The sequence below is a fragment of the Myotis yumanensis genome, unplaced genomic scaffold (genome assembly GCF_028538775.1).
Source record: "Myotis yumanensis isolate MYYU_CA2020_CCGP unplaced genomic scaffold, mMyoYum1.0.hap1 SCAF_18, whole genome shotgun sequence".
NCBI lineage: Eukaryota > Metazoa > Chordata > Mammalia > Chiroptera > Vespertilionidae > Myotis > Myotis yumanensis.
Genome location: NW_027223769.1, coordinates 24,439,751 through 24,467,196, shown reverse-complemented (window position 1 = coordinate 24,467,196; position 27,446 = coordinate 24,439,751). Strand labels below are relative to the sequence as shown.

Here is a 27,446-nt window from a genome sequence, read left to right as displayed (position 1 = left end):
ATTCCTAGTCACCGAGACTTTGCTATAAAGTAACACTTGCACAGGTGAGAATTAAAAGGATGCCTGGATTTCATGTATATGGCCAGAGACATGGAAGGACAGAGCTATAAAGGGCAGCAGGCAGGACAATGAGCAGACAGCAGCAGTGGCAAAGCAGCACAGACCAAAGCCCTTGGCATAATGATTAACTGGGACCAAGAGTGTAGAAGGGTCAGTCCAGATCCACTGGGGCCCCTCCGCATAGATACGAGTGCTCAGCTCTGAACTCTCAGGCTCTGCTTCCCCACATAGGCCCCTCCCACTGCCATGTACACTAATCTTGATAGGAATGGTGATGGCAATACCCATCCTTGACCTGGTTCCCCTCCTTTCAAAGTGGTGTAGTCATTTCCACTTTGTGTCAAAGTTAGCAGTCCTCCTTTCTATCCCTAAGCTCTGGGAATGTCCTACCCCTGACAAGGGACCGGCTCTGGCCTTCTTCAATTGCCTATTTTCCCAAAAGCTGACAGCTTCCCACTAAAATGCTCACTCTCTCAAAACCACTTAGATCTCTTGCAAACTTATGAAATTCCTATAAGGAAGAATGGACATGCTATAAGTTACTCTTACTCCTCGTGCCTGGAAGACTGAACCAGAGGGAAAAGGCAAAGGGAATGCCACAGCTCTGACCAAGAATTACAGCACAGAGCTTCTTTTTCTGGGAGACCATATTTTACAAAAGACACCTCTGCAGCTCGGCAAAATCAAGTATTACTATATTAATTACATGCTCACGGCACAGTATCAGGGGAGCTGCTGGCATTGCTTTCCCAGCAAGAGACAGAAGAGGAACAGCAGCAGAAAGGGCAGCGCCCAACTTGTCAAGGTGCACAAGGTTTTCTCTTTCCAGGATTAAGTGGAAGTTACCGGGCTGGGTAGAGGAGGGTTATTTGATTTAAACTACTTGGCAGGTATCTATCTGGTTAGATATAGATTTGCTCCCATGAGAAGGAAGCTCAGTTGGTGTCCCTGATGGACATTTCTTGAGTGTCTACCATGTGCACGTCACTATATTCAGTTGATGAGCCTTCCTATAGGAAGGATGTTTCTGAGCAACCCGTGCAAACAATAATCCCTAGGGATGAGTTGCTCCTGGAACAGCCAGAGAGAAGACCTTCTCCAAGGGCCATCCTCTGAGAAGATTCCTCAAGACTCAGCCCCAGAGGCCCCCACGGTAGGAAATAAACCAAAGAAAGCAGCATTCAGAGAGAATGGGGGAACAGAGAAGGGAAAGGGCATGAACCCAAATGAGTACAAGGTTGAGTGTTCACCAGACAAGGTTGGTGTTTGGTTCTGAGTGAACCAGAGACTTAAGTACTTGCGGTCAAGTCAGCAGCTTCCTTTGGATGAGCCTCCAAAAGGCGACTGACCAGGTAACTGCTCTCAAGGAATAAAAGAGTGGAGTGTAGGGCTTGTAAAAAACAAGCCAGTTTCAGCCACTTTGTTCCCCCAGGAGAACAACCTTTAGCACCTGAACACTAAGAATGACTCCATTCTCAGAACTCCCCCTCCCCCCAGGAGGTAGGTAAGATTATTTATCCCCATTTGGCAGCTGGGGAGGAAGTGAAAGAGTGAGAGGTCACAAGACTTGCCTAAAGCCTTTGACAGAGCAGAGATCAGACCTCAGAGGTTTGAGACTCCTGATGACAGGCCAGGCCTTGACCCATCCAAAGACATTTCTAAAGGAAATGCCAGGATCGTACCCTGGGAGAAGCCTCACCAGAGAGCTAGGTGGACAATACCCTGAGTTGCTTCAAGAGTCTAAAGACCCCTGAAATACAAACAAAAAACCCACCCACTCACCTGAAAGCTGGTGGGGGAACCTAATTCTCAATACCCAGTAGAATCCCACAGCCTGAGCTGCTGCTAAAAGTTGTAAAAAAAATGTGGGCTTAAGACACAGAGGGGCAAATGCAACTAAGATTGAAAATACTCTTTGCAGAGGAATACCCCACCACAAAATGAAAACTAGGTGACTTCAGGTATTGAACGTCATCGAGACTATCCCAGAACCTTAGAGCTGGCTGTAACAGGGGACAGCGAGGAGAGGAAGTGGAATTAAAATGGGAGGAGTTGTGTAAAAACTGCCCTGCCAGGTGTATTTGCCCGACCCAGGGCACAGTTCTCTTCTTGTTTCTCCACCAAGCTGTTCTGCTGCAGAGGGTACATGATTCTTTCTGAGTTTTTAAAAACAGAGAATATAATTGAAGGGGAAACCAAAGAGACCCCTACACACCAAAAACTAGAGGTCTTGGTCAAAGTAAACAAAACCAGTTTTGCAGAAGGGGAAAGGCAGTGCAGCTACAAATTAGGCCCAGGTCAAGAAACCATGCAGAGGGGTTAGGGCAGCAGAAGGGTGGGAGCCACGCAGGCACTTAGGCACAACACAGACAGAGGAGGGGTGCAGGGCCTGGGGAAAAGGGTCCACTGGTTCTTTCAGAAGTTACCATTACCAACTAGATTCAGTACAATTTTGTAGCAGGTCTGGCATGCTGGGTAGGAGGAGCTTTGTTAGGTCAGCTACCTTTCCAAAAAACCTGCCTAGAGCCCGGTCAGTCTGGCCATAAGGTCTTTCTCCCAAAGTCCCCTGACTGGGTCCCCGCCAAAGCATTACTTCACTCTGAACCTTGGAGGGGCTTCTCTCTCTCCTGGTGCTAGAAGCTTGTGGAAGGAATGGTGAAGAGAAATGGAAAAGGGCTGAAGCAGGATCAACCAGAGTCCCGCAGATGAGTACTCCTCCCCCACAAACCAGCCATAGACATCTGTGTAACAAAATTACCCTTTAAAGTGCACAGCTCTCAAAAGAAGAGTTCTGGGTGGGAACCCCCTTATTCCAACCATGGGGCCTCCTGCCCTCCCACCACAAAAAAGGAAAAAAAAACTTCAGACAGTCGAACTGCTACTATAAGCTGTGGATCATCATTTTTGGCTCTTTCTTTGCTCCCTCCCTCTGCCACCTGCTCCCCAAACCTGACTTTCCCCTTTCAGGAGCTAGGAATGGGGAGGAAAGAACAGGGAGGCCCTGATATTTGGAATGTTTCTTATTCTGCATGCACCCCCTTACTTCCTTGGCCCAGGCCTGCTGCTCCCCATCACAGCATCCTCTGGGGCTGTCCTAAAGGATGCCACAGGGTAATGAGCAACAGACCCTGCCTTGGGAGGCTGCCTTCATGCCTCCTCTCCCCTCACCTCCCGCCCCCAATCTCACTGCCAAGAGAGCCATTCCCTGCTCGACATGTGCAAATCCTCTGCCTGCTCACGGTGAGGCCCAGCTCTGGGGTAGAGCCCCAGTCTGGTCAGGGAGAGAGGTTCATTTTCCTGCATTGGAACGCCCTTCGATGGACAGCTTTACCTCCTGTGGAATGAAAGAGGGACGGAGCATCGCAGCCCGTGCCTCCTCCCCTTGCATGCTGTATCTTTGGAAGCTCGGAGCTGGCCAGCAGGCCTGAGCACCAGGCTCTGGCTGCGGGGGCTCTACCATTCGGGAGCCCTCGCCCGATGGCTGGCTCTTCCCCTCACTGTCACATTGCTCTCTGGGTCCCAAGACTGTCCTCTCAGGCCTTTCTCGGGGGGTACCCAGCTGGCCTGGGGGAGCACAGCTGGCCTGAGAAACTGAATTACTGTTCAAGCTCTGTAAACTGATAGAGATGCAGACATCTCCCACCTGTAGCCGATGGCAGGGCAGAGAGAAGAGCTGTGCAGTCCGCCCAGGGCTGCAAGAGGACCAACCCTGACCATAGACAAAAAAAGGGTGCTCGGGGGGCACTTCGATGCTCACTTTGCTCTGCTGCTCACCAACCACGAAATGCAGCATGACAAATCCAGGCCACTGGCTCTCCTGAATGTCCACGACTGTGCTAGAGTCAATCTTCAGCCCCCCGCTCACTTCGGCACTGCGCACAAAATCCTGGGTCTGGAGGTCCTCCACCCGCTTCAGCTCCCCTGTAGCCAGCTGGATGATGGCGCCTTTCATGAAATGGGAGGGCAAATGGGAAGAGGTAATGGGGGGTGGCGTTGGCTCCTTGTCTGTGAAGATGGCTCTGGCCTGCGTGTCCAAACTTGATGCCATCAGGATCTCCGAGCCCATGGGCAGCAGGCCTGCATCAGTTCCAGTGGGCACCAGGTTGCCATTGGCTACAACCATTGCTTTGGGTAAAGGTCTATGTTTCACCAGTTCCTGATGGGACTGAGGGCAGAACCCCCGGGCCTGGTTTTTCTCGGCCATCTCTGCTGGGTTCCTGGCTGCCCCTCGCCCCTCACCCTGATGGTCAGGGGTATGATGGGACAGGTTGAGGGGGCTAGGCTCATCCTTCCTCTGAGCTGCCACCACACGATAGTCCTGAGAAGCTAGAGCGCCAACCACCCGCTGGACCTCGAGGTCGGTGTCGGGGGTCCCTCGGTGTGCTGGCACCGCCACCTCTACCCGTGCAGTCTGAGAACCTGAAAACAACTGTCCATCCACCACACATTCTACCACTGGCACCGGTCCCTGGCCGTCGCCCTTGTTGTTGGGGGAGTCGAGGGCTTCGCTTTCCCGTCTTACTAAATTTCTCTCTCGCTGTCTCTGTCCATTGGCAGGGGCTGCTTCCAGAGCAGACTGGCCCTCCTGAGGGGTAAGAGCTGGGCTGGCACCAGTTGGAAGGGCTTCATGCAAGGTGTACCCAGCAGGTAGCCTGGACATCTGATAATAAATGGGCATCCGGCCTGGGGCGAGGTCCAGTGGCTGAGTACTGGAGTGATGTGGCAACTGCCCAGGTGGGGAGGTGGCAGAGGGGGTTTTGTTGAATGAGTGAGCCGGGGATGACGCCTGGGGGGGAGGAGTGGTTCCTTCTGCCAGGAGCGAGGCATATGGCACGAAGTGTGGAAGGTGGGAAGTGGCAAGGTTGGCAGAAGGGGAAAGGAGGGGACTCGGTAGGAAGTTAGGTGGCACAGCATAGGGAAGGCTATAAGGAGACCCAATAAACTGCAGAGAGGTGGATGGGAGCTGAGCATAGTGGATTGGGGGATAGGGGATTCCTGGGTGTTGAATCAGTGAAGACGCTACATTAAATGTGGGGGGCAAAGGGCTCATGTTCACCACAGATGGGAGGCCAGTTGGGGAGAAGGTGGCAGGTGGCACAGCCACCTTATACAGCATGCCATACTGGTCCACCGTCAGGCCAGTGATGGCCTCCGCTCCATCACCCCCCAGGCTGACTCTGGCTCCTGCCTGGCTCTGCCCTGCCACCACCACCCCTCGGGACCACTCAGAGGCATCACTGGAGGGTGTGTGGTTAGTTGAGCAGCTGGTAGTTCTCCCCATATCCTCGCTGGTCACGGGGAGGTCTCGTTTCTTTGGTGGAAGGCATTCCTGACTCCTTTCATGAACAGGTTTCATATTGCTTTGTGATGTTCCTGGAGCCTGGAAGGGGTCGGCTTGCTCCTTGGGGCATCAGAAGGGGCTTCTCTGTGGCTCCCCTGAACCCTCTCTGCTGCTGGCTGGGGCGCCCACATCTGCTAGGGAACAAATCAGAGGCAAAGAAAAGTAACCTAGGGGTGAACCAAATCAAAGGAAACAGCAGGAACTGTGCCCACGCAGGAAGATGTAACAAAGAGGACTATTGGAAAAAAGGAGGTATGAGAGAGGGCCAGACAAGGATGCTACCCTCCTTACTCATTCAGCCTAGGACATGAAAGAAACAGTCATAAAACCACAGAGCTACAAGGACAAGCATTCAACAAACCCAGAGACCAACAGCTTCATGATTAGTTGTGCCTCTGATGGGGACCTTGACTATTCTCAGCATTCTTCCCTAAGAGGGAATTGAACACATGGTCTTTGCTGCTGGCTCTTTCCTCCTAAGTTTCTCCTTTTGACACCAAAGACTACTGTGCTATCTTCTTTGCTGAACATATGACCTCATCCTCACTTCCTTTTGCCAGCCTCATTTGGATTATGATCTCACCTATTCCCAGTCCACCACCTCAGGCCTGATTAAACTCTCATTCTCTTTTGCCTCATATCACCACCATCTCAAGAACCCAGGTGTAAATAAGTACTCAGGTCTGCTTGTGTCTTTCTTTTTTTAAACCTTGCTCCCTAAACCTGTTATGAACATTAGTATCTTCTTTGTTCCAGGATATAACCACATTCAAACTTGGACTCTGTGGGGAGAGTGATTGTAATAGTGTTCTACCATTTATTTGTTTTTCCTCCTCCCCAAAGAGCAACAAAACTCGTCTGACCTCACATAGACTTCGTGTTCCCTAGTCTGGCAAGACTTCTTTTCTTCTCATTGACCACCTGCAATTTGCCTTCTTCATTCATTCCCTTTCCTTTTTCTTTTTGTGTTTTCTTTTGTCAATGGCTCCTTTTCCACTGAAGGTCTGCTCTAGGCACCGCTTCCTAAAATTCTGATTCCATTTCTCCAAATATGCCTGTTTGTTACTATCTTAGGTCTGTATGATTGGTAAGAAAGTTCTTTCTCCCCTTTCTCTTGTTGTCACCTTTCATACATGCTTTTGTCCATTGTCATAAAGTATCTTTTTGGTCTGAACACTTCAATGCATATGAACTTTGTCACCTATTTCTTCCAATCAGGCTCCAGTGCTTTAGATCTGAAAAGAGATTTCTATATTACAGTCTGTTCTGTTTTCCACTGTTGAATCCCAGATTTTTTTTTTTTTTTTTTTTTTTTTTGCAAAAAGGTATCCAAAGCTCCTGTAATACCTGAGCTTCCAATGGTGCTTCTGAGCAGCTGTAGTAAGAAGCAGTGTTTGCCCCGCTGGTGTGGGAGCCTAGAAAACAGACATAGGGATAAAGTGAGAAGGAGCCTCACCTCTGACCCCTCCCAGGAGCATCAAGAAAAGTAATTCAAGAGCCACAAAAACATTAAACTCCATGAATCCTTGCCTAGTACTCTTCTCTAGAGGCAACAGCACATGTATCTGTAGGAAGACATCCCTGGAAAAAACTTCCCATGTCAAATCTCATTGTTTGCCTTACCATTAGATCCTTCATTCTCTACCTGTACCTCTTCCCCAAAGGTTAAATTTACTTCCAATCCCAATCTCAGGTAAATGCACAAATACAAGTGGAAGACTCAACACTGTTCCCAAGTGAACAACAGGAAGCAGGAAAAATCAACTTCACAGATTTCACTTTTACTCCGAGCTGATGAAAACACGGTTGTGGAGGTTATTTAAATGAGAAAAGCGGCACTAGAGAGAAAAGAACAATTATTTATGTTTCTGGGGCAGAAAAAGAGGTCAAGGGGGAGTTACTCAAGGGGAAGCCTTATTAACAGATTTTCAGGATTAAAAAAAAAAAAAGGTCTCCTGTGTGTATGTAAAATTTTCTGAGTGACAACTCTGTACAAGTGCTGAATCAGGTAGGACAAAAATGAAAAACATTGCCTTGCTCCTCATGCAGCTAACCGTGGGAAAACAAACTCCTGCCAAACTCAAAATCTGAATCTACACATGCCAGAAACATCAAGTGCTGAAGCACAGAGCCTTCATCCCTGAAAACACAGAAAGCAGTACTGACCAGGACTCAGAAACTACCCATTATCCCGCCCAAGTCCTACAGAACCAAACTGAAGGCAACATTTCTCTTAAGACTGGCCCAGTGGGGATATATATATATATATTAGTACAAGAAGGTGATGAGAGGAGACACCAAGGTGGAAAGACAAATTCTTAGTCCCACAAACACGAATTACACCAGAAGCACAAGTCGTGCATCCCTCCTTTGCTGGGCAGTTCCAGTAAAGGAAAAGCCGTCAGCTTTCTCCCTCATGCCCGTAAAACACTGGGGTCACACCTACAACCCTAGGCATGAGCCTGGCTCCCTGAAACTAAAACATTTAAGAAAATAACCTGCCTCCAGGTCACTGCGGGGTTAGCCAAACACAAGCTCCTGGAAGGGCTGCAAGAGGCAAAGGGTCTGCGGGAATGACAACAAAGGGCCCAGCCTGGGTACCGAGTGCCCGCCACGCCAAACCCATTTCGGAGTCGGAAACCTCGGCCTCCGGAGGGGCTCCCGGGGGTGTTCCAAAGGGGAAGACGCAGCCTGCCGCCCCGCTAACGGGGAAGGGGGGCTGCTCCGGAGAGGCTGCCAAAGCTGCCAGCAGAACCCAGGAACCAAGAGGCTGAACCCTGCCAGGGACCAGCCTTCGCGGAGGGCGAGAGGTGCGCCCGCCAGGAGGAGAGGGGCTTGGAAGATCCCAGGGGGCACGGCTTCCTGGGACGCCCCAACCCTTGCTCCAAAAAGGGTGGGGACCCGGATGGGGAATTCGGCGTTTAGGGGGGGAGGGGTCGTCCCTTCCAGCAGAGGGGCAGGGGCGAGGGCCCGCAGGTGATGCTTCCTTGTTTGGGAGCCCCTTCCTGCCCCGAAGACTCGGGACACCCCGGCCAGAGGGACCACAGCCGCGGGGTCGCCGTGGCCCGAGGCCGCCCCCCGGGGCAGCGCCCGCGGGGAGTGCGCGGGGGTCCGAGCGCGGCCTCTTTCGCCGCCTCGGTCCGCGGTTCGACGGGGCGGCGGGCTCCGGGGGCCGCTTCCTCCGGAGCCCCGAGCCCAGGCCCGCTTGGCCTCCGCGGGGCCCTCGCTCCTGGCGACACTCACCGGCCCATCTCACGGCGCTCTCCGGGCTCCACCCGCTCGTGCCGGAGCCGCCGCCACCGCGGCCGCCGCCATCCCCGGCCCCGGAGCCGCCCCACACCCAGCGCCCCCCCCGTCGGGCGCCCGGAGATGACGTAAGCGCGTCCCGCCCCAGGCGCGCGGAGATGGCGTCACAGCTGGGCCGGAGAGTGACGCCCCGGAGTCCGCCCCCCACCCCCACCCCCCAACCCCAGACGGGAGGGGGCTGGCCATCTGCCTGTCACCTCCACGCCCGCTCCGATGGGAAAATGAGATCTTCCCCATGGGGCGGGGTCACGTGAACAGGGCTGGGCCGACCCCTCAGCTTGACCCCACAATGACCCCGCAGTCTTGCTACTCCAGGAAATTCTAGGGGTTCCTGAGCTGAACCCTGGGGTGTGGCCATTGGCGATCCCGGGCTTTCTGGGCCTGATTTCTTTTCTTTTCTTACCTTTCCTTTTCTTTCTTTAAATATATTTTTATTGATTTCAGAGAGGAAGGGAGAAGGAGAGAGAGATAAACATCAATGATGAGAGAGAATCATTGATCGCCTGCCCCCTGCAGCCCCTCCACTGAGGATGGAGCCAGCAACCCCTGCTTGTGCCCTTGGCTGGAATCGAACCCGGGACCCACTGAGCCAAACCAGCTAGGGCCTGGGCCTGATTTCTGAAACCCTGGAGGCCACCAGGCCCAGGAGAATAAAGACATCCCCCTGGAGACCCAGGGTGGAGAAAGGGCCCTAGTGGATAGATACAGCGTCGGCCTGCGGACTGAAGGGTCCTGAGTTCCTTTCTGGTCAAGGGCACATGCCCGGGTTGCAGGCTCGATCCCCAGTAGGGAGCGTGCAGGAGGTGGCACCACCAATGATTCTCTCTCATCATTGATATTTCTATCTCTCTCTCCCTCTCCCTTCCTCTCTGAAACCAATAAAATTATATTAGGAAAAAAAGAATTCAGAAACCTCTCTGAGGGGATCTAGGGGGAAAGTGAAACAAGCAGTGGGAGATTTGTGAGAAATGAGAGGAAGGGGTTTAGTACAATGGGGAGCAGCTTAGTTTAATGGAAGAGGGCTTGACTATGTGATGCAGTTAGGTCATCCTTTATTGCCAATGAACTACTAGTCAACTTCGTAGTAACGTGAACTTCTGATGAACTTAACTGAAATAAAATGGACACCATTTGAATTGGTGCTTCGATTACAATACATCTATGAAAAAAAAAGTAGTTCTGCATACAGACAAAAACAAACTAAATTGAGAAAAAAATACATTTGCCTGTTGGAGAGACATTGGATTCTGAGTGGATTTTTCCCCTTGCAGTTTCTGCAAACTTTGTTCAATAAATAATCATTGCTTTTTGGCTGATTTAAAAAGTACTGACTGTGCCCTGGTCCCTACGAGTCCCTATCTGGCCTTAGGAAAGTCATTTTACTACTTGACTTGGGTTTGCACTTCTGCAAAATGAGAAGCTCAAATTAAATGAAGGGGTGGGAGTAAAATGTAAATAGAAGAGCTCTAAAAATTTTAAGTTAAAAAAATAGGCAAACATGTACAGTGCAATATCATGTACTTAATGTTAAAAGACATAACATTGTAGTTGCATAGGTATCTGTATAGAAAAGGAGTGGAAGGATGTGTAACAACTAGCTAATGCTGGTTATTTTGGGAGAGGAAAGTGGAATTGGATGGTGGCCGAAAGGAACAAAAGGAACTTATGTTATTGTTTGGATTTTTAATGAAAATATTACCTTACAAATATTAAAATAAGTTAAAATAAAAATAAAGAAATACAAATAAAGTGTATGACCTCTAAGATTCTTTCAAGGGAATCCTTAGATCTCAATTTCAATATTTTCTCACCTTGATGGGGACAAAGAATCATCAAAATTATTGAACTGCACACACAAACACACCCACACCCACACACACATACACACACACACACACACACACACACCCCTTGCACCCGTGGGTAAAACATAGTGAAGCTACTGATGTGTAGCCATCTAAATCAGAGGGCTTTGCTTCATGAATATTAATATTACTCATGATAGTCATCTCTCTCAGTTTGGCCAAGAAGGAAGTCCTGTGGTCACTCAGTGATTCTGTTTTAGCACTAGCTGGCATTCTGGTTTCTAGGTTCATTGCTTAGCTCACTAAACTGGCATTAAGATTATAAAACAGACCTCCTTGAACCATCCAGGCGTATTCAAGGGTAGCTCATTTTTCCCAGATCAAGATACACACTCCGAGGTCTGTTTTTCAGAAAGAGCAGACACAGGTAGATGCAAGCAAAAAAAAAAAAAAAAAAAAAATGTTTTTGACTACCAGCCATTAATTACAATTACGTGGTGCAAAGGCATGTCTGGTTAAAAAAAAAACAGGATGTTCTGATTGGTGAAACACAGGTGATTTCCTGGTTTGGTGCTGCAGTTGCAAAAGGGTGGGTCATCTCTCTGCTGTCTCCTGTTTTAGAAATCTTTACTCCAAGCAATCCTGATTTCTTTGGTCGTACATTTCGATGGTAGGAAGCTCCATCGTGTCTGTTTAACAGGAATAATAGTGATAAGTAAACTAACATAGTTTTTAGACTTAAGACACTAAAATAACCAAATAACCAAAAGTTACCTTATCTCTCTAAAAATCTGTATTATTCTCTGATATCTGGATAATTCTTTATGTAAGTTATTTCTATTAAGTAAACCTGGGGTCTTAAACACTGTAACTGGCTCAATAGATAGTTGTTGAATGAAATTTCACAAAGATATCCCACACCGGGAGACCTTCCTTGCTAATTCCTTTGCTCCCATTTCCTCATTTATGTACTCTTACCTAGTTAACCTGTTTGCTATCTGTTCTCAATCTCATCTGAGAGTCTTTCTGTTTTATTTCACCAAGTTTTTTTTTTCTTCCCCCCACAGAGTTTAAAGAACTGATGAACTGAAAGGAGATTTTTAAAGGTATTTGGGATATCTGGGGACTGGAGAATTAAACTTCAATGTTTTTCCCACCTCTTCTCTTCCCCTAGGTTCATACTGAATTCCTGCGATGTGTGCAGACTGAATTTGTGTGATGGGAGAGCCTACGCTACCCTGTTGGTAGGAAAATAACGACAAAACCCTGCCGGGCTGGTTCTGCTCCCTGAGCAGGCAGGAGTTTCAAACCAGCTCTCCGTGTTGCCTGTTTCCTCTTTGTGGTTTTTCTAGACCTGTACCGCAGGCATGGAAAGCTCAGACCATTATCCCAGTTTGGTTTTATTTTTGGTGTTTTGTTTTTTTGTTTTTTTGACGTTAAGGGACCAAACCAGAGAGAAGTACTTGTAACTTGGGAAACCATGTGTGTCATAACAAGGGGAGGAGGTGGCATTTTTCCTGCTGTCGCATCTTCCTGCTTGTGTGCTTCAGCATGTACAGGTGTCATGTTAGGAAAGGAGCTTCCACTTTGCATGCCAGTGGCAGAAGACAACAACTAGCCTCAAGCATGTATTGAAATTATTGAGATACTGAGCAGATTTTAGCTTTCCCTAGGAACATGTTGGTGCCTGGCATTGGATGTCCAAATATGGAAACGTGCAATGTTTTAAGCTTGTGTTTTATCTAATTCTCTGAAAAATTCTATGTCCTCATTCCCATGTGCTTCTAATGCTATATGATCTCCTCCTATGGGGATTTCCCTTTCAAATTCATTAATATTTTATTTAGAAGGGGGACTTACAATTTCTCCATTAGTGAGTAATATGTCCTGTGGGGAGGGGAATCACACTTTGTTGTCTGCTTCCTTAGATACTTGCCAAAGACTTTCATGTTTGTCAGAAACTTCCTGCAGAACTCTCAAAAGTTTCAGCAAAAACACTGACGACTGGAATAAATTGGAGGAAACATAACCCCTATTTGAATGGCAAGAGTCATGTGTGTGGAATGGGTCCGTGGAGAAGCAAGTGCAGCCAGGCCATTACCGAGCAGTCAGGAATTCATTCCATGGGGCTTGTTGAATGAATGAAGTGGATGTTGAGAAACTGGAGCTCCCATGACACTGATAAACTCTCTCTTTCTCTGGGAAACTTGCTCAGAGTTGCTGTGCCTTGTGGTGAAATCATGTTCGGCTCTGTCTTCAAAGCTGATCGCCTTCGAGTCAACTTGCAACTGGTTGTCAATCGCCTAAAACTCCTGGAAAGAAAGAAAAGTGAGTAATACTCTAGGCAGGCCAGCCAGCTGCCTCTCTGATCACTGTGCAATCTCCCCTCAACTCCAGTGCGCCAGCTGATATACCTCTTAAGACCTTACTAACTAACTTTGGAATTTATATGTTTTCAAACTGTAAGAGAAAGTTTATTTAGAAAGTCACAGAGGTAGAAGTGAGCTGTAGAAGTGTAGAAGAAATGGACTCAGGAAACATGTTACAGAGGCAAAGGAAGGGCCCTTGTAGCTTAGGAGAAAGGGAAACACCAACTTTGGAATTAAAATAATGTTTCTGACTGGGGTGAATGTGGGAATGATTATTACAGTGATCAAATCATTAAAAAATTTCCAGTGTCAGCTCTATATCTTGATTGTATCAATATCGCTATCTTGGTTTTACAAGATGTTATCACTGGGGAAAATTCAGTCAAGTGTACCTGGGATCTCTCTGTATTACTTCTTATAAACTTCAAGTGACTCTACAATGATCTCAAAATAAAAAGTTTACATTTTTAAAATTTATTGTTGACAGTATTACAGATGTCCCCCATCCTTCCCCCTTTACCCAGTCCCTCCTCCTCCCCAGGTCTTCACCACAATATTGCCTGTGTCCATGGGCTATGCATGTATGTTCTTTGGTTAATCTCTTCCCTCCCCTCCCCTCTGAGATCTGTCAGTCTGTTCTATGCATCCATGCCTCTGGAAAAAAAGTTTAATTTTTAAAATATGTTTCCAAAGGTTTAAAATGCAAAACAATATCCCGATTACTGGACTTCTCTCCACTGAGGCAGAGAACTTTATCTAGTCAAACTTTTTCAAATGTGCAGTAGCTATAAAGTTTGAACTCCCAGGCACATTTTTTCTGGAAAGGATTCCTTATCCTTTTTCAAATATCACCCCCCGACCACCACCACCACCCATGCCATTTCTTTTATCAGGAGACAGTTCAAGTAGCATTACACTCATACATAGAGGTAATACGTGTTATCGTCTTTTTTTTTTTTTAATCTTCTATCTTTAAGTCCAACTTACTAGTATTTTCTGTTGCCTTTTGCTCTCTCCTCATTCCAGTGGGTCACATGAGTGGTTAACCCCTCGATAAATAGAAAATCTGATGATCTCTGATTATGAGGAGGATTCCAGTGAAATAAGTATTGTACATAAATGCAGTTTTCTGAGTGCCCCCAGAAATCTAGGGTGTCCCAAAAAATGTATTGAATAAGTATAAAGACTGTCTTTATTAAAATACATTTCATTTCAAAATTGAGCTATCAGCTGTCAAAGTGTATATACCTTTTTTGGAACACCCTGTATAATTTATTGGTAGAGAGGTAGTAGTTGCTCAAAGTTTCAAATTGATTTTGGGGCATTACTTAGCCAAAGTAATCTTGGCAGCGGGTGTTTGGGCATTATGTAGGTATTAGGGGCCTAAGGAAAGTACCCCAAATAAATGAAATTTAGCCAAATCCAGTGGTTCCCCGTTTGTTACCATGAACAATGAAGATGACATTGATGACATCCACAGAACTTGTGAATTTTAAAATGCATGCTCACATATTCTTTTATTTGATCCTGATAATCCAGTGATACATATTATTATCTAGATAAGTTTTATACTCTTCTTACAAATGAAGAAATTTAAACAAGAAGTACCTGAGTGAGTTGAGATAAATAAAGCAAATTAGCCCTGTCTTATTTAAATTGATTTCTTTTAAAAAAATGTTTTTATTGATTACCAGAGAGGAAGGGAGAAGGAGAAAGAGATAGAAACATCAATGATGAGAGAGAATCATTGATCGGCTGTTTCCTGGCACGCCTCCCACCGGGGATCGAGCCCGCAACCCGGGCATGTGACCTGACCGGGAATCCAACCATGAAAGCTCAACCACTGAGCCACAACAGCCAGGCTAAATTGATTCTTTTTTTAAAAAGAGATAATAATCTTGACCTTCCAGGGTTCTATTTGTAACACAAACTATAACCTGGACACACAATAAATGTTTGTTAATATTAGGATGGGTGTAACAGCAGCTTAGCATTTATCTGAAACACATCCATTTTTCTAAGTGTGTGCTTTATGCTGCAGCCGAGCAGGCCCAGAAAGCAAGGAAGGAGGTCGCTGACCATCTGGCTGCTGGGAAAGATGAACGAGCTCGGATCCGAGTGGAGCACATTATACGGGAAGACTACCTCGTGGAGGCCATGGAGATCCTGGAGCTGTATTGTGACCTGCTGCTGGCCCGGTTTAGCTTGATCCAGGCCACAAAGTGAGACCTATTGAACTGGCATTGTTTCTCAGGCTCAAAGGAGTGATAAGGCATCCCTGCCCCCTATGGCTCTAACTTTTTGGGACTTTGTCTCTGCTTGAAAAGAATATGTCAGTCCAAAGAGCCATTTAAAAATGAACCAAATAGATGCCCCCCCCCCCCAGCTGTAAAAATATAATATAAACTTGTAGTAGAAATGTTGGAAAATACAGCCAAAAAAAATCCATGATCACCAAATCTGGAATGATGATTTGATTTTGGTATATTTCCTTTCAGTTTATATATGTATACTTATATGTATGTATGTGTGTATAAACACAAGTATGTGTGTTATATACTTTTACATACATATATGTACATAGAAGTCCATATTCTAATTTCAGCTTAAAAATTTTATTATAACATTATATTTTGAACTTTGTCCACGGACTACCTTTGAAGCAGTGAAAGAGGGAAGCAGAAAGCCCTGAGTTTCATGGTTTTGTGCTTTGCTTAGGGAACTGGATTCTGGTCTGGCTGAATCTGTGTCTACACTAATCTGGGCAGCTCCTCGACTCCAGTCAGAGGTGCCTGAGCTGAAAATAGTAAGTTTGATGAGTTTTAATTACATGTGCCGTGATTGTAAGTGAGAGTATCACTAATGTTACTCATTTAGACTTGGGGAATCCTATCTTCTCTTAAAGAATAACCCCCTCCAAAAGTATTTTCTTCTGTTAGTCTTTAACTGAAAAATAAATACTGTTTTTAATGACAATGTAGGGGGGGAGGGGTGGGACCTTGCCTAAAAAAATAAAACTTGGCCGAAACCGGTTTGGCTCAGTGGATAGAGCGTCGGCCTGCGGACTGAGGGGTCCCAGGTTCGATTCTGGTCGAGGGCATGTACCTGGGTTGCGGGCACATCCCCAGTGGGAGATGTGCAGGAGGCAGCTGATCGATGTTTCTCTCTCATGGATGTTTCTAACTCTCTATCTCTCTCCCTTCCTCTCTGTAAAAAATCAATAAAATATATTTAAAATAAATAAATAAAATAAAACTTGAAAGTAAGTTTCTTTTATGGGGGAAAGGGTATCATAATTTATACGGTGTTTAGAATTAGAGGTTTATCAGATACTTAAAAACAAAGCAAAGTGCTTATTTGCCTTTATTATTTTTTAAATCCTCACCTGAGGGTATTTTTTTCATTGATTTTCAGAGAGAGGGAAAGACAGAGAGAAATATTATGCGAGAGAAATACATCGATTGGTTGCCTCCTGCACCCTTAACCAAAATCGAACTCAGGACCCTTTGGTCTGCAGGCTGATGCTCTATCCAAACCGGCTAGGACGCAAAGTGCTTATTTTGTCATTGCTGTTTGATGCTAAAAGAACATCATTCCAGGGAGATAACATGAAAGTGGTTTTCGCTCTTTCGGTTGTTCTTTATTGAAAGCAAATCTGCCATAACTTGACGCATTTTGCCTTTCTTTCTTTCTTGGTGATGGTTTGCTGCAGGTATCTGATCAGCTGTGTGCAAAGTACAGCCAAAAGTATGGTCAGCTGTGTCGAACCACTGAGATTGGAACTGTCAGCTCTCGGGTAGTACCACTTCCAGAGGCACATTTTTCTAAACCAAGAAGTCTGGGAAAAGCTGAGCAAACTCAGAACACACAATTCTGTGCAGAGTGAAAGAATAATAGAAGTAATTTTTGCATTGGAGGCGGAGGAACTTGGATAAAGATCTTGGATTAGGGGACTCAGATCTTTTCAAGGGGGTAAAATATATGGTGATATATAGGAACTAGATTTTTGATGGTCAGCACCCTATAGTGTATACAGATATCTATACTAATAAAAGGGTAATTGCTAATTAGGGTGGATGTCCTTCCGGACAAAGCCTCAGCGGCTGCCTGAGGCTCAGGCAAGCTGCGAATGGCCGCTGCCTAGGGCTGGCCTGAGGCTCAGGCAGCCATGGTGGCCACCAGTGGCAGCAGCAGTGAGGTGATGGGGGTGGTGCCTTCCCCTGATCAGCCAGGTCGCCTCCAGCAGAGGGGTCCGAGGCAGAGGTGGTTAGGGGCAATCAGGCCAGCAGGGGGGCAAGGTAGGGACGATCAGGCTGGCAGGGGCCAAGGTAGGGGCGATCAGGCTGGCAGGGGCCAAGGTAGGGGTGATCAGGCAGGCAGGCAGAGGGGTTAGGAGCCAGCGGTCCTGGATTGGGAGAGGGATGTCCGTCTGCCCGTTTAGGCCCGATCCCTGGGGCCTAAACCGGAAGTCGGACATACCCCGAGGGGTCCCAGATTGGAGAGGGTGCAGGCTGGGCTGAGGGACCCCTCCTCCCTGCCTCCCCCCGCCTCCCCCCCCCCCCGCCCCCCGCACAAAATTCGTGCACCAGGCTTCTAGTTGATTTATAATGTTCTACACCTGAAACTTATATAATGTTAGTAACCAATGTTACCTCAATTAAGAAAAATTAGAGTAGCCCTGGCTAGTTTGACTCAGTGGTTAGAGTGTCGACCTGCGTATCAAAGTATCTCAGGTTCAATTCCTAGGTAAGGGCACGTACCTCAGTTGCATGTTCAATCCCCAGGGAGCATGTGGGAGGCAAATAATCGATGTGTCTCTCTCACTTCAATGTTTCTTGCTCTCTTCCCTCCTTCCCCTTTCCTTCCACTCTCTCTAAAAATTAATGGTAAAAATATCCTCCCTCCTCTGGTGAGGATAAAAAACAAAACAAAAACTAGAGTCAATAAAACTGAGATGATTCTTTATTTTTTAAAATATATTTTTATTGACTTCAGAGAAGGGAGGAGAGAGATAGAAACATCAATGATGAGAGAGAATCATTGATCAGCTCCCTCCTGCACGCCCCCTAGGGGGAATCGAGCCCTGAAACCTGGGCATGTGCCCTGACCAGGAATTAAACCCATGACTTCCTAGTTCATAGGTTGATGCTCAACCACTGAGCCATACCACCTGGGCTGATTCTTTATTAAGAAAACATTCATTTTCCTAAATGTAATTGGCCTAATAATACAAAAGAAGTTATTGCAACTTTGAAGTTTCAAAATTTGAACATCTTACATAATTGGGACTGACATTCAGCTGGACGCAGGCATCTGGCTGAAGTAGTTGTTTCAGGCTGTTGGACATTCTCACCACTCAGGGTATCCATTCTGATTCCTTCATATCTTGCTGTACTGGTTGTTGTGTATGGTGAATAGTACCTCTGACATAATTCAATTGCTTGTCATAAAATCAGAATTCTTGATTCACAATATTTTTATGTCTATTTTTTTTTCTCTTATTCTACTTGGTTTGAGGTTCCTTCACCCCAGGAAAGGGCTGTCTTATAAGGAGGGCCCCTCCTTGTTGTTGTTAAATTATATATCTTTTTTTTTAAAAATCCTCACCCGAGGATATGGTTTTCAATGATTATAGAGAAGGAGGAAGGGAGAGGGAGAGAGATGTGAGAGAGAAACATCTACCAGTTGCTTCCCATATGCACTCCTAAGGGGATTGAACCCACAACCTGGTACACGCCCTGACCAGGAATCAAACCCTAGACTCTTCTTTGCATGGGAAGATGCTCTAGCCCATGGAGCCACATCGGCCAGGGCGTTAAGTTATATTTCTTTTAAAAATCATACATCTTAAATAACAGTGACCAGAAAGATGAAGAGCAATGATGCAGAGGTGAAAAATCACCTAAACTTTTTTTGTTTCTTATTTTGTAGGTGTGTGTGTGTGTGTGTGTGTGTGTGTGTGACCAACTCTTGTTATGTTCTTTATTTTGCAGCTAATGTGTAAATTAAATGTGAACAGTCTACCCCAGGTTTTAGTGGAACAGTATCTGATAGAAATTGCTAAGAACTATAATGTGCCATATAAATCCAAGGCAACCATCAAGGTGAGTACTTTCAAGAAGGGAGGATTGATTTAAAGCTGAGGTTTTTATTGTGCACTGGAAGATTTTTTTTTTTCTACTTATGAATGTGGCTCTCGGGGTAGCTGTCAGGATTGTAAATCAGGTGAAATTTGTACCTTTTCTCCGCCCACATACTTTTCCTAACAGAGTTTGACTTCTGGTAACCATCAGATGACCCTTCTAAGTTGTTAACAATAGGAGAGAGATAATAATAGTTAATAGTTATTAACAAATCTCATAAGCTTGTCGAGATGATTAAATGAGCTAACACGTACAAGGGATTTAAATGCAATGCCTGGCCCATCACAGATGTAATCAAATTTTGCTTTTTATCATCATCGTTATTATCACAGAAGGTGGCTTAAGCTTCCACAAGGTGGTCATGGACTGTTTTAAGGCCAGAGGGATTTCTCCCTAACGCCTCTCAAATCACCTCATATGGGAAGTGACTTATCTTAGCCATTGATAAAATTGTCTGTGGTAACTTTATAAAGGATAGCCTTGTCCTCAGGCACCAAACGTGTGCTCAGTGCAGGCATGAAGCCACAAGGGAAGTCTGTTCCGTCCTCTGTGTTCCTACTGGGCTGCCTTCCAATGGATGAGCAGCATGCATCATGTTGGGTTGTGGTTAAAGGGCACGCTTGTCTTTTCTGATGCTTTGTTCCTGATGGTTTCCTGATAGGGACTCTTTTACCCATTTTTTTTCTCTTTCAAAGAGTTATATGTTTTTTTGAAAAAAATGACACATTGTAAAAATATAGATAATACCAAAAGGGACTGTGAAGAAGTAAACGCTACATGAAATGATAGTAGAGATGTGCCCAAGGGCTCAGCCTTGGACCTCTTCTCTCTCTTCCCTACTCTCTGGGTGATTTTATCTTACATCCTGGTTTTCAATACCATCTTCATGGTGAGGACTTTGCTAGTCATACTAGTATATCACTAGCTAAGGCCTCTAGGCTGGTATGAACTCCATCCCCATATATGCACCCACTTTCTTGATATAAATACCTTTACTTGAATATTTCAGAGGCATCTCAAACTTAACATGTGCTCTTACCAGGTAAGACTTACCCCTTCCAAGAACCCATTCATTCTACAGTGCATGGGGATTCTAGGCTAGGGCAAAAAACCTTGATATCTCTTGACTCCCCCCTTTCTCTCAACTGCTAGCCCCCAACCAATCTTCAGCAAGTCCTGGTTATTCTACTTTCTAAATATAGACAGCATCCTGCCCCTCCTCACCATCTCCACTGACAGTATCCTGAGCTAACCTGCACTAACCTCTTCCCTGGATGATTGCAAGAGGCTCTTAACTGTTTTTCCTGCTTCTCTACTCCTCTTCCTCATTAATGGATGTTCAATACAGCCTTCAGAGATCTGGTTAGTACCCAAGTCAGATGATGTCACACCTCTGCTTTTAAATCCCCCCCCGCCCCCCCACCCAGTGACTTTTTCTTTCACTTAGAATAATAGACAATGGCTTTCCTAGGACTGAAGAGGCTGCCCACACCCACTCTCAGTGTGAGGCCCTTATTAGCTACCTTCTCTAAAATGTCCACCTCTTCCCTCTCCCCTGCTTTATATTTTTTTCTCTATCACTCCTGTCTTTATCTAACACAGTGATCTTGTTTATTATCTGTCTCTCCCACTGGAATATCATCAGCTCCAGGAGGGCAGGGACATTTGTCTGCTGTGTTCATTGTGGCATCCCCAGTACTGTGCCTGGTTTATAAGAGTTTACCCCTGATACGATTTGCTGCACTTTCTCGCAGACATCAGGATGCATATTTATGCTCAGCTCTGCATCACTGGTGGGCCACAGTGACTGACCTCATAGGCCCTGAGAACACAGTCATTGAAACAGAGGGAAAAAGAAGCGTGTCTGCCAGAAAGCCTGAGGTTGCTGTTCGCCGTCCCTGACTTACACTATATTCTGTTTCCTGAGGGCAGGAACCATGTCTCTTTGCTCACTGTTTCTTCCCCAGTGTGTTCCAAGGAGTTTGGCCTATAGTAGGTATGCGATAAACAAAGGTGTAATAAATCGAGGACCTGATATTATTCTCGCCCTCATGCTTCAGGCTGAAGCCCCGGCAGACCTGGTTAGTGTTGGACTTACCGAGGAGGTCAAGAAAGGCGCCCTTGACGGAGGAGGGGGAACTGTAGCAGGACCTGGGCAGCCAGTTTGGGCATCACCAATATCTGCGCCAGAGCCTTTACCTGTGCCATCCCCGGTCCCTTGTTTCTCACCCCTTCCTCCTGGAAGACAGGTCAGTATGGCTAAGGAAGTTGAATCTGAAATGAGACTGTCAGTACTGCTAGCATATATTTCTAAATGGGCCTTTTGAGCGATAAAATGATCTTTGTGAGGTTTTTTTAAGGCAATTATTTAGCTTATATTTAATGTGTTTTTGTGCTGAAATTCATGAGAAAATAGGGCCACATACAGCCTTTCATCAAGCTCTGGACAATACCACGGTATAGACTGCAAAGAACATTTGTACGAGCTCGACAAATGTGAAAGTCTTTTATGTACAGTGATTTAGGCTCGAATTTCAGATGAGATGTATTCAATTTATATGTAGTGGAAACAGTTTACTCTCATGAAAATAGTATAAGAATCTCATAACTGGGTGTATATACAAATTTAGAGAAGTCAAATACGTAAAAAGTAAAGAGCCACGGGCATTAATTTTCTTCCCTCTTTGTTCCTTCAGGGTGAAGTAAAAAGAAATTGTTTTATTATTCATATCTGGCCCCATGGAGCTGTTTTTGAGATTTTATGTTTTAGGCATAAACTCCTTGTTGAAATTATTTGTCTGAATTAACACCCTGTGTATTGTTCAGCTTCTACTTTTGGAGTGCAAGTCCTCTGGTTGTGTGTGTGTGTGTGTGTGTGTGTGTGTGTGTTAAACCTCACCCAAGAATATTTTTTCCTTTGAGTTTTAGAAAGGGGGGGGGGGGGAGGAAGAGATGGGGGGAGGGGAGAGAGAGAGAGAGAGAGAGAGAGAGAGAGAGAAACATCCATGTGAGAGAGACACATGGATTGGTTGCCTCTCACACAAGCCTCAACTGGGGATCGAACCTGCAACCCTTCGGTTTGTGGGCCTAACCACTTGGCAATACCACCAAGAGCACAAGTCCTCTGATTTAAGAATAAAAAGAAGAATCACTAACTCTGCATGATGTTGCAGAAATGGAGGCAATCAGGTTTGCTAAAGTAATTGTGGTGATAGAAATGTATTAGCCTCAGAAGCTACTGAGGTAGTTCATTCTATCCTAGGACAGTGTAACTACCAGATACTGCTAATAATGATTCTAAATATTGTGCTAATGGGTTTATTTGATTTTTGGCACTGTGTGGTAATAGGACAGTATCACAAAAGTTGGAGTTGGGAAAATTAGCCTAAAATAATAAGTGCATGTATTGAAATCTTATTACAAATTAAACGCAGCTCTGTCCTCTTTTTTTAAAAAAAAAATATATTTTATTGCTTTTTTACAGAGAGGAAGGGAGAGGGATAGAGAGCTAGAAATATCGATGAGAGAGAAGCATCGATCAGCTGCCTCCTGCACACCCCCTACTGCGGATGTATCTGCAACCAAGGTACATGCCCTTGACCGGAATCGAACCTGGGACCCTTCAATCCCCAGGCCGACGCTCTATCCAGTGAGCCAAACCGGCTAGAGCAGCTTTGTCCTCTTTAGCTGTATTTTTAAAAATAACATTTCTGTAAAAAAAAAGAAGAAGAAAACTTTATGGAAAATTTAAACATATTCATAATTAGAGAGAACAATATACTGAACTTTCGCATACTCATCACTCATTTTCCACAGTTATCAACATTCTGCTGCTCTTATTTCATCTACCTATTTCTTCCTAAGAGAGAAGGAATTTAAAGCAAATATTAGGCATTACATAATTTTACCTGTAAATACTTCAATATATATTTCTAACATGAACCCTTTGTTTTTATAATATAAAACAATGTCATTATGAAAGCTAACACATTGAAAAACAATTCCTTAATATCATATAATACTCAACCCATATTAAATTTCTCTGATTGCCTCAAAAATGCATTTTTACAGTTATTTTGTTGAAATCAAGATCCAAAAAGATCCACACATTATGTTCAGTTGATATGTCTCTTTAATTCTTTAATCTCTAATACTTCCTTTTCCCCACCTCTCCTTTTTTTTTTTTTTTTTTTGGTGCTATTTATTTGTTGGAGAAAGAATCCTCTGATTTTATTAAACTGAATCATTCTTCACAAGCAGCATTTCTAGACTGGAAGATAAAAGACTTCCCCGTTCTTGTATGAGGCCACAGGTGACCGAAGAAGCAAAAACCATAGTCACTCCTAAGGCTGATTTCCAGAAGGCATCCGTACACTTTGCCTCAAACGAGAAGGCAGCGTGATTGTGATGAAGTTCACTTAAGTTAATTTTAAGAAATAGTTATTGAAGGCTTACTATGAACAAAATATGTGTTTGGAACTCAAACCAGTTGCTTCCCAGTGATCTTTCTTTTCTTTCAGAATGACTCCTTTAAGAATGATTTGCGTCCTATACTGGTTCCTGGTAAGTATAAGGAATCCTGGTAGTAGTTGGAATTGCTTGATAGTCATGGAAGCTATTTCAGTTGTTATAAGACTGTCATTCCTCCATTGGTGAGAGAAGTTTATTAGTGATTTACCCGGAGTACAGAATGTTCCCTGATAATAGTTAACAATTATCAAAGTGGATATGGATCTCAAACAGATCTTAATACAGATAAAGTTTTAAAACCACTACTGTACTAGATCATCTTGTCACATGTTTTGAATAATTGTGCCTTTAAAAAAATTTCCAATTGCCCTTGAAGAAGATTGCCAACACAGTGTAACCATTACCACCATTTCCATGTTGGGGAAATTGTCTAGTTTTCCAGCCTATTATATACTGTTCTTTCAAAGGCATTAATAGTCTTTGAGGCTGGGATTTCATTCTGGGGGACATATTGTTGTGACTTTTAATTACATTTTTTGAAATGAACAGGTCCAGGATTCAACCCTCAAACTTCTCCAAAGCCAGCATCAAGAACCAAGATTGGTTTTGATAACTTTATGCTGCCTGATTTGCCTGATATAAAACCTCAAGCAAGTCTTTCCATTGACCCTTATGACTCTGAGGAAATTGACTTTGAAGATCTTGACCGGAGACTTGAAATGCTGAAGAAAACCACATAATTCCTTAATCCTGGATTGAGTACTTGCCTGGGAATTAGAACCCTTGGGCACAAATTTTAATATGGCCACCGATGTATGGGTCTGAAGTTTTCTCATTTACAATTTCTTCCATTCCTTAAATTCTATGGTTCTCTGTCTGTAATAATGTGTGTGTATGTCTCTGTGCGCATCTACATATAATCATATAATTATTCCTGTTTCTTAAAGTTCTAAAATTCTATGGAATTCTAAAATTTTGTAATTCCGTTCCTTAAAATTCTGTAATTCTTAGATGAAGATTCCTGACCTACAGAATTCTATTAATAATAGCCAATAAACCTTCATTTTCTCTGAGATTCTTATTTCTCGCGTAATTATTGTTTTTCCCAGGGAGGCAGAAGGGTGTGTATTTAAATCTCATCCCTGTACTTACTAGCTATAAACAAGACTTTTGGTAAATGATACCTTCTCTTGTCAGATGTGCATGAGAGAGCTAAAGAACTAGAGGAATGTGTGTCTTCTAAAAAAATGAGTATCCTAAGGAATGTGCAAACACTAAGAGTGAATAAGAAAAGGGTTTTCTGGAAATCAGTGGAATCCTGTATGCCTCGGTTAAAATTTTGAATCTGACATTTACTAGCTGTAAGCTTTCTTTTCCTCACCTATAAAATGGGGGAAATAATGACGATTAAAAGAAATAACCTATGTAAAGCCTTTTAGCACTCAGTTGGTTCTCAATAAACATGAATTTTCTTTCTAGTTTTTATTCCCCGCTAAGTTCTATTGGACTATATATTAATGATTCTATGAGACTGGGTAAAGGAGAAGCTGAGAAAACAAGATGGCAAAATTAATTATATTTTTGTTTGTTTCTTGTGTAACTGGTATTTTTTGTTCATTTGTTTTTCTTTTCAAGAGACTGTTTTTTTTAGAGCAGTTTTAGGTTCTTAGAAAAATGTCAAGGTTGGCTGCTTCAGGAAGAAGCTGCACATCTCTCTCTTTCCAGCCACTGGCTGCCAGAAACTCATGGAAGTGGATGATGAACGCAAACTTTGTACCTTTTATGAGAAGCGTATGGCCACAGAGGTTGCTGCTGCCCCGCTGGAGTGGCTTGATAGTTGAGTGTTGACCTATGAACCAGGAGGTCACGGTTCAATTCTGGGTCAGGGCACATGCCCGGGTGGTGGGCTCAATCCCCAGTGTGGGGTGAGCAGGAGGCAGCCGATCCATGATTCTCTCTCATCATTGATGTTTCTCTCTCTCTCTCTCCCTCTCCCTTCCTCTCTGAAATCAATAAAAAAATATTTAAAAATTAAAATAAAATAAAAAGAAAGAAGTTGCTGCTGATGCTCTGGGTGAAGAACGAAAGGGTTATGTGACTCAAAGCAGTGGTGGGAATGACAAACCAGGTTTCCCCAGGAAGCAGGGTGTCTTGACCCACGGCTGTGTCTGCCTGCTGCTAAGGGCTGTTCCTGTTATAGACCCAGGAGGACTGGAGAGAGAGGAAGTGCAGATCTGTTCAGGGCTACGTTGCAGATGCCAAACTCAGTGTTCTCAGCTTGGTCATTGTTTAAAAAAGGGGAGAAAGATGTTCCTGATCTCATGTCGCCTGGGACCCATAAGAGCTAGCAGAATCCGGAAACTTTTCAATCTCTCTAAAGAAGATGATGTCTGCCTATATGTTGAGAGACAGCCCCTAAACTAAGAAGGTAAGGCCCTGGCCAGTGTGGCTCAGTTGGTGGAACATTGACCCATGCACTGAGAGGTGGAGGGTTCCATTCTGGTCAGAGCACATGCTTGGGTTGTGGGCTCTATCCTCAGTGGGGGGCGTGCAGGAGGCAGCCAATCGATGGTTCTCTCTCATGGATGTTTCTCTCTTTCCCTCTCCCTTTCTTCTCTTTCTAAAAAAATCAATAAAAAACATATTGAAGAAGAAGAAGGAGGAAGAGGAGGAGGAGGAGGAGGAGGAGGAGGAGGAGGAGGAGGAAGAGGAAAGAAACCTCAGACCAAAGCACCCAAGATTCAGTGTCTTGTGACTCCCAGTGTCCTGCAACACAAATGTTAGCGTGTTGCTCTGCAGAAACAACATTATAAGAAAAAGAAGGAAGAGGCCACAGAAAGGCTGAAGAGAATGAAGGAGGCCAAAGAAAAGATTTGCCTCGAGTCCTCTCTGGGAGCTTCTACCTCTAAGTCCGATTCCAGTCAAAAATGAGACTTTTCTAAGAGGAACAAATGCATAAGAACAATCATCAAATCTCAAAAGAAAAAGAAGAAAAAAGATAAATTAATTTTTTAAAAAATATATATTTTATTGATTTTTTACAGAGAGGAAGGGAGAGAGACAGAGAGTTAGAAACATCGATGAGAGAGAAAGATCGATCAGCTGCTTCCTGCACACCTCCTGCTGGGGATGTGCCCGAAACCCAGGTACATGCCCTTGACCGGAATCGAACCTGGGACCCCTCAGTCCGCAAGCTGACGCTCTATCCACTGAGCCAAACCGGTTTCGGCGATAAATTAATTTTTAAATGCGATTATTGGTGATGCAGAATCTTCATTTCAGGATCCTCGGTTATATGCCCAGGAGAGTTTACATTGCCCCTTTTGCATGCGAAAGGAGCGATACCTGAATACATATTCTCTCTTTTAAAAAATCAGTTTTGTCTTGAATGTTTCATTCTAGGATTTTCCTCTCTGATAAAAAACAAGTTTATTCAAAGAGTACTGGGTTAGCCCTGACCGCTTTAGAAGGATCTTTGAAATCCAAGGCCAGGGACTGACCTGCACCGCAAGCTGGCTGCCTCTCCTAGGAAACGCCTAGGAGTAAATGCCTCACCCCGGCACCATTTTGGAATCATAGATCATCCTCTGGCACAGGCGAGGGGCTTGGTGAAGAAGCAGTTTGTTGTTCTCTGAACTGGGTACCAGGAATTGGCGGCCCCAGTTAGTAACCTGTCCTGACACCTTTTGGACTTCCCAGGCTAATTTTAAAGCAACTTGCCGGACTGACTTTTTTAAAGAAACAAGGATGGGGCTCTGCACCTAAAGGAAAACAAAACTGGCCCTGGCCGGGTAGCTCAGTTGGTTAGAGCGTTTTCCCTGACACCCCAAGGTTAAGGGTTCAATCCCTGGTCAGAGCATATACAAGAATGAACCAATGAATGCGTAAATAAGTGGAACAACAAATTAATGTTTCTCTCTCTTTCTTCCTCTCTTTATCTTTAAAATCAATC

The 27,446-nt window shown here is 44.7% G+C and overlaps 2 protein-coding genes, 1 non-coding gene and 1 pseudogene across 14 annotated transcripts; 3 read left to right on the top strand and 1 right to left on the bottom strand.

Moving 5' to 3' along the window:
- Positions 1–2,804: 2,804 nt before the first annotated feature.
- ATXN1L (ataxin 1 like) lies at positions 2,805–8,750 on the bottom strand. 5 transcript variants are annotated; one of them, XM_070398836.1, is made up of 4 exons: positions 8,645–8,750; positions 6,749–6,816; positions 6,265–6,636; positions 2,805–5,532 (listed from the first exon to the last, which is right to left on the bottom strand). In XM_070398836.1, the coding sequence occupies exon 4, from the start codon at positions 5,414–5,416 to the stop codon at positions 3,350–3,352; it is 2,067 nt and encodes a 688-aa protein (XP_070254937.1). In that variant the 5' UTR covers positions 5,417–5,532; positions 6,265–6,636; positions 6,749–6,816; positions 8,645–8,750; the 3' UTR covers positions 2,805–3,349. The 5 variants fall into 5 exon arrangements, with proteins under 5 accessions (XP_070254937.1, XP_070254936.1, XP_070254935.1 ...); XM_070398835.1 differs by having other exon boundaries at positions 2,805–5,535; positions 6,265–6,816; XM_070398834.1 differs by having other exon boundaries at positions 6,265–6,816.
- A 2,350-nt stretch (positions 8,751–11,100) lies between these two features.
- LOC138997031 (IST1 homolog) lies at positions 11,101–24,538 on the top strand. Of its 8 annotated transcripts, none has more exons than XM_070398404.1 (10): positions 11,101–11,182; positions 11,580–11,618; positions 12,728–12,840; positions 14,923–15,103; positions 15,600–15,687; positions 16,594–16,677; positions 18,875–18,985; positions 21,085–21,273; positions 23,545–23,587; positions 24,044–24,538. In XM_070398404.1, the coding sequence occupies exons 3-10, from the start codon at positions 12,753–12,755 to the stop codon at positions 24,232–24,234; spliced, it is 975 nt and encodes a 324-aa protein (XP_070254505.1). In that variant the 5' UTR covers positions 11,101–11,182; positions 11,580–11,618; positions 12,728–12,752; the 3' UTR covers positions 24,235–24,538. The 8 variants fall into 8 exon arrangements, with proteins under 8 accessions (XP_070254505.1, XP_070254502.1, XP_070254500.1 ...); XM_070398401.1 differs by having other exon boundaries at positions 12,441–12,840; XM_070398399.1 differs by having other exon boundaries at positions 11,687–12,840.
- Positions 22,165–22,293, top strand: LOC138997506 (small nucleolar RNA SNORA66). Its single transcript, XR_011468965.1, has one exon. It is a non-coding gene; the product is annotated as a small nucleolar RNA SNORA66 (small nucleolar RNA).
- On the top strand, positions 24,296–26,425 carry LOC138997352 (small ribosomal subunit protein eS6-like; annotated as a pseudogene).
- Positions 26,426–27,446: the final 1,021 nt, after the last annotated feature.

What these genes read in the sequence shown, in the direction of transcription:
- ATXN1L (XM_070398835.1), bottom strand. Translation starts at nt 5,416, where the DNA reads ATGAAACCTGTTCATGAAAGGAGTCAGGAATGCCTTCCACCAAAGAAA.
- LOC138997031 (XM_070398401.1), top strand. Translation starts at nt 12,654, where the DNA reads ATGAAGTGGATGTTGAGAAACTGGAGCTCCCATGACACTGATAAACTC. An exon ending in AGCTTGATCCAGGCCACAAA is followed by an intron (nt 15,104 to 15,599) that starts GTGAGACCTATT and finishes TGCTTTGCTTAG; the next exon opens with GGAACTGGATTCTGGTCTGG. An exon ending in AGGTGCCTGAGCTGAAAATA is followed by an intron (nt 15,688 to 16,593) that starts GTAAGTTTGATG and finishes GGTTTGCTGCAG; the next exon opens with GTATCTGATCAGCTGTGTGC.